Consider the following 11,537-nt stretch of genomic DNA (forward strand, 5'->3'; position numbering starts at 1 on the left):
GTCACAGCCCACACTACTAGTTCTATACCATATTATTCATCAACTGCACATTCAACTGTAAGTAATGGGTCATATAGTATAAAATCAACAATTTGGGAGAGACAATTAATGTACATGATCACAAACAATGATAATTATGCACTGTTAATTTATTTGATTACTTATAAACATGTGGCATGCAGTTTTTTTATGTCAAATGGACAAGCTATAAACTAGAATGATGCTATATCACTTTAAATTAGAGTACTGACATCTTTTATCTAAAACGTGTCAGTAAAACCAGCTCAAACTTTCTACACAGCATTAGTACATCAATATGTATCAGAAAATGTAATAAAAATTGGGGTTGGTTTTGGAGTCATTTTTTGAAAAAGCATGGGCTATATAGTACAAGGTTTTTTCCAGGAATTGGCATATTTTGAAAAATGGCCACAACTCAGAAACTTTCAATTGAAATCAGCTCTAACACTTACCAGGCAGTGGCGTCTCTGACATTTCATACAGCAATTAAAGCAATATTGAAATCAGAAACTGTTTTCCTGAAATAATAAAATCATTATGCCAACATCTGAGTGATAAAATCCAAAATTATTCATCAACTGCACATTCAACTGTAAGTAATGGGTCATATAGTATAAAATCAACAATTTGGGAGAGACAATTAATGTACATGATCACAAACAATGATAATTATGCACTGTTAATTTATTTGATTACTTATAAACATGTGGCATGCAGTTTTTTTATGTCAGATGGACAAGCTATAAACTAGAATGATGCTATATCACTTTAAATTAGAGTACTGACATCTTTTATCTAAAACGTGTCAGTAAAACCAGCTCAAACTTTCTACACAGCATTAGTACATCAATATGTATCAGAAAATGTAATAAAAATTGGGGTTGGTTTTGGAGTCATTTTTTGAAAAAGCATGGGCTATATAGTACAAGGTTTTTTCCAGGAATTGGCATATTTTGAAAAATGGCCACAACTCAGAAACTTTCAATTGAAATCAGCTCTAACATTTACCAGGCAGTGGCGTCTCTGACATTTCATACAGCAATTAAAGCAATATTGAAATCAGAAACTGTTTTCCTGAAATAATAAAATCATTATGCCAACATCTGAGTGATAAAATCCAAACCTTAATTTCTTTAAAGCAAATTTTAAATGAAAAGATTTATTCAAAATTTTAACTCAATTCAATAATGCAACTACGTGGAACCCTCTTATACATGACCATCAGTAACTTAAAAGTAAAATATTAATTATTATAGTGTAGCAATAATGTTTAATTTCAAACAACAATACTAGTTTGTATAGCTTCAATAATATTTTTCTTTCCCATTCATCTCCTCTTCCCCACTCACACACAGTCCTTGATTAATTCCCTTTACTAAATTCCAAAGATTTTTTATTTATGAAGCACCATCTCTGGATGCATACAAGACTTGTTTGCCATGATTGCATGCAATAAACGTCATTATAGATCTAATAAATAGGCTGGTTGACTACCTTGATAAAATCAAGAGTACCTGTAGCTACATATGATTGTACTTTAACTAGAACAAATTTAAATAATTATTTAGTGTAGGGTTGAGCCTCTGTTGGATTTGAACCTATAAAATGAATTCAAACAAGCCCCTGTAGGGTTGCTGGTATCAAACTATAAAATAAATTCAAACAAGCCCCTGTAGGGTTCTAGCACCATTTAAACACCAACATGTCAACCCTACACTGCAGGTATAATTGTCCATTGATTATCATAACTTAATTTAATTAATTTAAAGGAATGCACAAGTTTTACCATAATGCTTATCAAGAGTGGATAAGGAGGAGGGGAGAGTGTCTAACTGCCCTATGCTGCTAGTGATATGTGCGCGTAGAAGTCTTTCACAGTTTGTTTAGCACCTTCTTTGACCTGTTTAAACATCAACAGCCATGATAGTAAATGGGTGTGTTTTTAATAACCTATATGGTGCACCCACCCACACGTGTAGTCACGATGTTTCAAGAGGAAGAGTCAGAACTACACAATCCAGATGATCATGACTGTTACAACAGATTGAGAGCATCTAATCTTGATGAGCGTCATGCCACTACACCTAAGCGCCCTAAAGCATCAAGAAAGAGGACATGGAGCCAAGAGTCAGAAGCCTCTGCTCCAGTGAACTCAGATCTGTAATACTTCGTTTTTAAGATCAACAGCAGTTAACAGCAGCAGCATGTCTCAAAAGTACATGTACCACATATTCTTTCACTTCTATTATTATCCTTACTCTTGATGTTGTGGGTCCCAATTGCAAGGGACCAGACTAAAGGAGGATGATCATTGATCAAGAGCTTTTCATGTGTCAATAACAAACATTGTTTGTGTGCTTGTAAACTACAAATCTCTTCAGAGTGGTACAAAGTGACTGGTACAACAAGGTGAGGTCAAATTCTGCTTCCAAGGTCTCTGTATGGTCTCTTGCTGCTCAGTTCAGCAGCCATTTTTATATTACAGTTAACTTAAGTACACGCCCAACTATGGCTTCAGTGCAGTTATCACTTATTGTGCTAAATAAGGTATGCGGGAATGTACAAATAATAACCATGAAACTTCTACGCGCACATATCACTAGCAGCATAGGGCAGTTAGACACTCTCCCCTCCTCCTTATCCACTCTTGTGCTTATTTAATTGCCATACTAACATTAATAGCAATACTCTCAGTGCTGCAAAGGCCATTTCATACCTGCAGTGTAGGGTTGACATGTTGGTGTTTAAATGGTGCTAGAACCCTACAGGGGCTTGTTTGAATTTATTTTATAGTTTGAAACCAGCAACCCTACAGGGGCTTGTTTGAATTCATTTTATAGGTTCAAACCCAACAGAGGCTCAACCCTACACTAAATAATTTTTTAAATTTTTTTGTTCTAGTAATACTTTAAACATATCCTGTTTGGCTTATAAAAATTAGTTAGAATTAACTTAATAGAATAGTAAAATGGTACAATAGTCCATGTTAACTTAGTTTTGATTATTATTGTTCACTGTTGATTGTTCATAGACTATAGACTATAGTGATAAACATAATGTAACTTGTAAACTTTAAAAGGTTAAACTATGTGTATAATATGAAACCTATTACCTGTAAATTGTCTATTAAACTTGTAAACAGGTATTATTTCTATTTACAGCCATCTGTTACTTATGCACAATATAATAGAGGTTCAATTTACGTATGATGGTTGGTTTCTCTGTAGCTTATACTGATGACAGTGTGGTATGGATTTGGTTCAATACTTGCTTGTCTCTTTTCACTGCCAGTTTTATGTTAATTGTACTGTATCACCTCTACTTGTAGCTATCACAAACACAGTGGTATAATGTACTAGTGAGGATATTGTTTAATATCCTCCATAATGACAATGATGATAAGCCTCTTTTAGATGTAACTGATTCTCATAAAACTGTCGATGAGCAGAGGAATGATATTGTACCCAGTTCTACTGATGTTTTTAGACATCGCAGGGAATCTGTTGTTGATCTATTTTGAAGGATTCATGCATGCAAACTTGATTTTTGCTTTTGTTTAATTTGTTGTCAATTTTTGCTGATAAAAATACATGAATGCAATTATCATCAGTTTATCATTCATTTGATTTTGTTTGTCACTTGCACTAATCTGCTGTGTTTATCATGTGCTGATAATAACATGCATTTCTGTACTTCAATAATTATTTACACTTATTTGTGAGAGTTTAACGCAGAGAGTAGGCAAATAGCTATTAGGCTATAAATGAACTGATTATCTTAAGGAGTAAAACTGAGAGAGAAGAATCACAGAGACAGAATCAAAAAGAACATCAAGAGAGAGAGATAGTAACATACAAAACTAATGCACAATATAGTACATCACATAGATTAAATAATACAAACCACAACGAAAATAATTTACTATCATTTATAATCATTTAACAGTGGATACATACTAACATTATTTGCTAAGTTGTTTGCTAAATTTTACTTCACTATAATAAGCATAAATTTTTGCAGCATTTGCACACCATACTACATTACTTTTTATTTATGTGTGTGTCTTATGTCTATGAGTTATATGTACAATGGATCGTTTAATGTTCCCCCAACTGGGCAAGATGAGACTTGAGGCCTTGTTTCTGGAGTATCATATACGGTTGACTTATCAGTAGTACTGATAATAAGGGAAGTATAGTTGCTGTGTTTATCAACATTAGTTGATGGTATTTCATTACGTATCATTTCATATGATGCTGGATCTTCTTTTGTGGCGACTTGGTTTTCAAAAGTACCTTGGTTTTCATCAGGGGTCTCTTGAGTATGGAGTATAGAATTTTCGGACTTTGCTTTACCTTCATAGCATTTAAATCATGATAATATATAATGTATCCTTTTACCTTTTTTCCTCAGTATTACAATCATTGCTAGTGATAGTATGAGAACAGCAAATGTTGTGAGTCCAAGGAGACCTCCCAGTATTATAATAATGATCTGTGATTGACCTACTGACAACAGAATCATGTGCATGTACATGTACATACTATGCAAATCATACTTTGATGGTCAATATTATTAGTAGTAGTTTGTGTTGGTTCAATCCAGTCAACTGTGTATTCAATAACTATTGCTGGTGTCAGTATCTTTATTCCATTCTCAATATCATGTGCATATACAGTGTATGTTCCATTATCAGTAAATGAATAACATGTTCCATTAGTTTGTATTGATTGTGGTATCAGTGTTGTTATCATTAATTGACATTCATTGAACACTTCAGTAACACAAGTAAAACAGACAATATCTTCATTCCTTTTTATTATTATATCCTTTACATTATATGTATCTGTAATAAGTACATTCATACACTTACCATACATTGATAATAGTGTCTTACTTATTTCTGTTACATGATCAGAAGTACTAGTTCCATATGTACCAATTGCTGATACTGTTAGGTAATACAATGAATGATCATTTAGTTTTATATTCCAGTGTATAATATAAAACTCATCAATGTATTGAAGGCTATCAATATCCAATGAATCTGATGTATTAATGTGTCCATTAGCTGCAAGCAGAAATAACTTTATTGCATTTGTAATCTTCTCATCTATCTGTAAATTGTTATAATACATTATTGACTGTTGATGCATACTTGAAATCTTATGATTATTGTTTCATTGATTAGATATAATGCAGATACATTTTCAGGTTTTGGTGCTTTAAAAAAGTGATAATTGTAATTTTATTAAAATAAGTTAGTTGTACCTGTAGATATGATTCTAATGCTGTCCTTACATCCGCTTGACATGCGCAGTGCCAGTTTAAAGGTATATTCGTTACAAGAAGAGAGGTCTTCAGTATAATTGTATACATTTTCATATTTAGTAACGTTAATTGTTTCATTAATTGTTTGAAGTGAATCACTGATACTAAGAATTAGTGTACTGTTGATATTTGGATTACTAAGTTCCCATGATACTGTAATATTGTCAGGTGTAATAGATAGGAATTCAAACTTATCTATAACTAATTAAACTATAAGAATATGCTACATCCATTAATAGTACCTTGATCTAGTCTGTATACAATATTAGTCCATCCTGATACTGCATCATAGCAGTCTATATCAGTAACATTACTAGTATTAGCTAGTGGATGATTGATATAATACCCATCACCACTGTTAATACCAACACCAGCATCATATTCTGTCCATTCTATGAGTCCACACTTGTATATAAACACAGCATATGTGGCATTACTTTGATAAGCTAATACAACCTGAAAATGATTAGACTACAGGAAAAATTATTTAATATAAGTTATATATACTATCAACCTCAGTATCATTGCAAATATTATCACCATATGGACACAGATCATACCAGTAGGCCCACAGTATCCATTCAACAGATACACTACTACCAGTTGAATTAGATAAGTAATCATTGACTTGATTGCACAATGAAAGATTTGTTGTTGGAGTTATAATAGCATAGCGTGCTTCACCTCTTCCAGTTAATTCATTGTCATTCCAAAATGGAGCAATGACTGGAGTAGAAATAGGAAAAGAATTGGGTTTGTAGGCATTGCCAAAACTTTTTCCTAAACTAATGAATCCATGAGTACTTATCTAAAGATAGAGTTGTTATGTACGGATAAGTATTGACTATATAAGATTAGCTAACCCATGCTTCAGTGTGACATGATAATCCAAACCTTAATGGGGATGGCAGTGACACATTTACAGCAGAATCAAGAACATCATCAAGTATTGAATAGTTAGTAGGATACAGGAAGGGAAGATAGTTACTCTCAGAGCTAACAAGGAGACCATTGAAGTAGATAAGTATCACAAACACTATTGTCATTTTATACTGCATAAACTGATCTTATAGGACTAATGATTCAACTACTGCAACCACAAATATTTGATGATTGTGCATGCATAGTTACAATTTTTGCTGTATCCTTTTCATGTCTTTATTGCACGCACAATTGCTCTTAAGTGATTTAACTTATGCCATTATGTACACAAGTGTTTTGTAAACCTATGCACATTAATTTTTGTTTACATCTTGTAAAAGATGGGGTGACCTAATATGAAAATTTATTCTACCTTTATGATGTCATCAACAGTAATAGTGGAACAGATGAGTTTTGACAATTTTTATTGCTTAGCTGCTTTATTTTACAATGCTAAGTTTGCTTTAGTTTCAACAGCTACCTTTAGTGAATTTTTTTTATAATGGCAAGAACAATTAAGAAACAGATTAAATTTTAATTGTTAATAGAATGAGCAAAGTCAGCCATTTTATTACATTGATAGCATTTTTGGGGAGTTGATAAAATGCAATAATTAAATCAGAAAATTTACTTATAAACATATTTGAAACTTCACTATATCATGAGTGATGTAATTAGATAAAAAATTCAAATTTGATTGGAATCAATTCAAACTTTCTACACTACATAAAAACATGTATATGTATCAGGAAAAATTATAAAAACTGAAAATTTTCTACCTTTCATTTTTGGCAAAATGTGGCCCGAGACCATGTACTACAGCACAGGGACTTTTACCTGATTTTGGAGCAGCTTTTAAAATTTGTGAAAAATCCAAATTTGATCAGATTCAGCTCAAACTTTTTACACAACATAAATCCATGTATGTGCATCAGAAAAATTATGAAGATTGAGAATTCTCTTCTTTTCAATTTTGGCAAAATTTGGCCTAAGACCATGTATGAACTTTGGGCTAATTTTTGAGCAAATTAAAAATTTATAAAAATCCAATTTTTATCAGAATCAGCTCTAACTTTCTTCAATGGACCATTAACATACAATTACTGATAAGATTCAAACAGCATGTTACATAATGTCACTCACTTAAGTCTCACTTGATGTAGTGTCTGTATTTGTATTCCATTATACTGTTTGTGTGTGTAAGGCAACAGGGAAATATTGTAATAGTGATTGTTTATATGTTTTGATCATGTTGTTCACTGGATAGTCTCACACATTAACATAGTGTAAACATATGAAGTTTATACTATTAATTGTAACAGAACCAGTGATCTCTAAACTGTGTTGTTTATATGCAACTGTACCTACCTTTCCAATTGTATTATGTCTGTTATCATACAGTTCAAAATTTTGAGAGCTTTATAAATTGAGATTTTGTGATTCTTCAAATAACTCTGAAAATTCGCAATAATCATTTTATAGTGGTACAAGATAGCAGATAGTGTAAAACCAATACTTAATGAGCATTAAGAATTACTTCTATCTATAACACTTTTATTTATGAAAACTATTTTATTACTTGTAAAAGTATGATTGCTATCGTTTATTCATGATTGTTACTTGTTTATATAGCTCAGTCATAGTTACACATAGACTGTCTTTGATGCTTTTAGCATTCTAATTAATACTTTTAATGTTTGCCTGTATAGGTATACATGTATACAATGAGTGTGGTGACTAATGTAAATTTTGTATGCTTATTTTTAAACTACCTTGTGTACATATACATATATCTGTTTGTCTATCCTTTTTTACATGTTTCTGTTTTGGTAATGGCATTTATTTAGCTAAGAGTAAGATGTTTGCATTTCACTTAATCTATACTGCATGGTTCAATGCATAAACAATCTGTGCTAGTATAAAACATAGATTTAATGTTTACACTGACATGATGTACATGTATACCATTAGCATGCTCTAAAATATTGTAAGCGTGTGTATTAAGTAAAGTATCATTTAAAATGTCCAACTTTGTATGGGTAAGATGAAACTTGAGGCTTTGTTCCAGGGACATCATACACCATAGAGTTATCAGTGTTACTGATAGCAACAGCTTCATAGTAGTTATTAGTATTAAGTGATGGTATGTCATTGTTCATCATTTCATATACTGGATCCTCTTTTGTAGTGATTGAAATGTCATTAGCCTCTTGAATTTGAGGTATAGTGTTTGTTTTACCTTAATAACATATTGAAATGATACAAAGTATTAATATACACATACTTTTACCTTTCTTCCTCAGTATTGCGATCATTGCCAGTGATAGTACGAGAACAGTAAATGTTGTGAGTCCAAGGAGACCTCCCAGTATTATAACAATGATTTGTGATTGACCTACTGACAACAGAATCATGTACACATGTACATACTGTGCAAATCATACTTTGATAGTCAATATTGTTAGTAGCAGTAGTGAGCATTGCTGAAGTAGTCAGACTAGGTTCCATTGAAAGTATTGATTCATCACTGCTTGTTTGGTATATTATCAACTCTTTTGTACTTGATAATATGTTCTCTGCAATAATTGTATTGGATTTACATGTATATTGTCTCATTACTGTAATTACCTGTGTCTGATGGTTTAATCCAGTCCACTGTATATTGTATAACTATTGCTGGTGTCAGTATCTTTATTCCATTCTCAATATCATGTGCATATACAGTGTATGTTCCATTATCAGTAAATGAATAACATGTTCCATTAGTTTGTATTGATTGTGGTATCAGTGTTGTTGTTGATGCTATTAATTGACATTCATTAAGCACTTCAGTAATACAAACAAAGCAGACAATATCTTCATTCCTCTCTATTATTATATCCTTTACATTATATGCATCTATAATAAGTACATACATACACTTACCATACATTGATAATAGTATCTTACTTATTTCTGTTACATTAGAGCTACTAGTTCCATATGTACCAATTGCTGATACTGTTAGGTAATACAATGAATGGTCATTTAGTTTTATATTCCAGTGTATAATATAAAACTCATCAATGTATTGAAGATTATCAATATCCAATGGACCTAATGTATTTAAAGCATTAGCTCCAACCAAAAGTAGTTGTATCTTCTTTATAAAGCACTGAAGTATCTAGTGATATAATTAATCTTATAGTGTATAGTGCAAAAGTTCTTACTTGAAATCTTATTATTAATGTTTCATTGGTTAGATATAATGCAGATACATTGTCAGGTTTTGGTGTCAAAGCTATATTATTTTTTAATTAGAGATCATTTTTAGTTACCCCTTATATGTACCTGTAGATATGATTTTTATGTCTTCAGTGCAGTCGGTTCTTGCTTTTGGTAGAGTCAGTTTAAAAGTATAAAAATTGCAAAGGTTTATCTCATCAGTATAGTTATATGCATAATGTCCAGTAACAGTAATTGTTTCATTAATTATTTGAATTGAATCAGTGATATGCAGAATAAGTGGACTGTTAATAGCTGGAATGCTAAGTTCCCATGATACTGTAATACTGTCAGGTGTAATGGATAGGAATTCAAACCTATTTATAACTAATTTAACCTTAATAATTATGTTAGGTTGATTAATAATACCTTGATCTAGTCTGTATACAATATTAGTCCATCCTGATACTGCATCATAGCAGTCTATGTCAGTAACATTATCAGTATTAGATAATGAATGATAATGACTACCAAAGTCATAAATAATACCAATGCCAGCTCCAGTTGTCCATCGTATGAGTCCACACTTGTATATAAACACAGCATATGTGGCATTACTTTGATGAGCTAATACAACCTGAAAATGATTAGACTACAACAAAAATTATTAATGAGTTATGGATGTAGATATTGTTCACCTCAGTATTGTTACAAATATTATCAATTGAGCATACATTATGCCAGTAGGCCCACAGTATCCATTCAACAGATACACTACTACCAGTTGAATTAGATAAGTAATCATTGACTTGATTACTCAATGAAAGATTTGTTGTTGGAGTTATAAGAGCGTAACGTATTTCACCACTTCTTCCAGTTAAATCTATTCTGTCATAATATACATCAATATAAAAGCCAGCATCAAGAGAGATGTATCCTCTAGTCTGAATCTAGACAATAAGTATATTCATTATACTCATACATATTATACAATCCTTACATAAGCATAGTTATAACAAGAAGATCCAAATTTAAGTGTAGATGGCAATGAAACATTAGCATAAGAATTATTGCTGATTGTTAGATAGTCAGTAGGATACAGGAAGGGAAGGTAGTTACCCTCAGAGCTAACAAGGAGACCATTGAAGTAGATAAGTATCACAAACACTATCATCATCTTTCACTAGTAATCTTACACTTTAGTTTTATTTGTTTTTATTAAAATAGTCTTGGATGGTATTATGTAATATAATTGGGGCGAGCCTGAGCGAGCCCCACATAAACGAGACGAGTATGTCTGTATGTATACGTACGTCACCTCTATTTATGCGTAATACGGTAGATGCTATGCATTGAAAAGGGTATTTAATCTTACCTCGGGTCCACCTGCCTACCGTGGTCCACCGTCCTCTGTACCGATTGCCTAAAGAATGAGACGGTGGCCACACTGCCCTGAGGAAGTGTGGCCAATGTATGGGCCCCACTTCAGCCCCTCCCCCCAGAATAACTGGGCCTTTCATGCGTTCCGGTCCACCATGCCGGGGGGTTCTCCGCCCACGCAATGACATTCTGTGGGCGGACTAAACCCCCTGGTCTCCTGCCCCCTCATTGTGGTTGCACGAGGTGTGCCTCGAGGGGGAATCCGGAAACCCTCAAGGTGGTCCCACCCATATTTGGGGTGGGGCCAACCATCGGAGGGGATGACCCACAGATCATTATCTAGGGGGCAGAGCTTCCGTGGTGCCCATACTATCACACTGGGAAGGGACCCAGTGGAAAACCTAAACCTACTAGATGTTGGGTGGGTGGTGGAAGAACAATCGGAGGTGCTTCTTCCATGCTTGAGATCCTAAGTGAATGCTGGATGATGCTGGTCACCCACGCATGCACACAACTGAACTGCGTGGGTGTACAAGTGGGTTGCTACATTTGCATACTGCCCACGCCATGCAGTGGGTGCGTGGGTGGTCAATCCAAGCGAGGATGGCCCCTGCTGATTAACTCCATTTAAACCATTGCTCTAAATGACATATAAATTCAGTTTTCAATATTTCATAAAA

General features: G+C 33.2%; 2 protein-coding genes across 2 annotated transcripts; both read right to left on the reverse strand.

Moving 5' to 3' along the window:
- Positions 1 to 3,914: 3,914 nt before the first annotated feature.
- On the reverse strand, positions 3,915 to 6,427 carry LOC109582943 (uncharacterized). The gene is made up of 9 exons (XM_019998039.1): positions 6,216 to 6,427; positions 5,867 to 6,160; positions 5,595 to 5,823; positions 5,293 to 5,553; positions 5,180 to 5,244; positions 4,919 to 5,138; positions 4,580 to 4,867; positions 4,422 to 4,526; positions 3,915 to 4,376 (listed from the first exon to the last, which is right to left on the reverse strand). The coding sequence occupies exons 1-9, from the start codon at positions 6,408 to 6,410 to the stop codon at positions 4,099 to 4,101; spliced, it is 1,935 nt and encodes a 644-aa protein (XP_019853598.1). The 5' UTR covers positions 6,411 to 6,427; the 3' UTR covers positions 3,915 to 4,098.
- A 1,829-nt stretch (positions 6,428 to 8,256) lies between these two features.
- LOC109582944 (uncharacterized) lies at positions 8,257 to 10,654 on the reverse strand. Its single transcript, XM_019998040.1, has 10 exons — positions 10,478 to 10,654; positions 10,176 to 10,427; positions 9,907 to 10,129; positions 9,604 to 9,864; positions 9,483 to 9,553; positions 9,223 to 9,436; positions 8,902 to 9,171; positions 8,718 to 8,849; positions 8,564 to 8,668; positions 8,257 to 8,512 (listed from the first exon to the last, which is right to left on the reverse strand). Exons 1-10 carry the CDS (start codon positions 10,652 to 10,654, stop codon positions 8,286 to 8,288), a joined length of 1,932 nt encoding a protein of 643 aa, XP_019853599.1. The 3' UTR covers positions 8,257 to 8,285.
- Positions 10,655 to 11,537: the final 883 nt, after the last annotated feature.

The sequence above is a fragment of the Amphimedon queenslandica genome, unplaced genomic scaffold (genome assembly GCF_000090795.2).
Source record: "Amphimedon queenslandica unplaced genomic scaffold, v1.1 AMPQUscaffold_13343, whole genome shotgun sequence".
In the NCBI taxonomy this organism is placed as follows: domain Eukaryota; kingdom Metazoa; phylum Porifera; class Demospongiae; order Haplosclerida; family Niphatidae; genus Amphimedon; species Amphimedon queenslandica.

What these genes read in the sequence shown, in the direction of transcription:
- LOC109582943 (XM_019998039.1), bottom strand. Translation starts at nt 6,410, where the DNA reads ATGCAGTATAAAATGACAATAGTGTTTGTGATACTTATCTACTTCAAT. An exon ending in CAATAATCATAAGATTTCAA is followed by an intron (nt 5,139 to 5,179) that starts GTATGCATCAAC and finishes AACAATTTACAG; the next exon opens with ATAGATGAGAAGATTACAAA. An exon ending in TGTAATACTGAGGAAAAAAG is followed by an intron (nt 4,377 to 4,421) that starts GTAAAAGGATAC and finishes AATGCTATGAAG; the next exon opens with GTAAAGCAAAGTCCGAAAAT.
- LOC109582944 (XM_019998040.1), bottom strand. Translation starts at nt 10,654, where the DNA reads ATGATGATAGTGTTTGTGATACTTATCTACTTCAATGGTCTCCTTGTT. An exon ending in CTTGTTATAACTATGCTTAT is followed by an intron (nt 10,428 to 10,477) that starts GTAAGGATTGTA and finishes CTTATTGTCTAG; the next exon opens with ATTCAGACTAGAGGATACAT. An exon ending in ATATTTGTAACAATACTGAG is followed by an intron (nt 10,130 to 10,175) that starts GTGAACAATATC and finishes TTTTTGTTGTAG; the next exon opens with TCTAATCATTTTCAGGTTGT.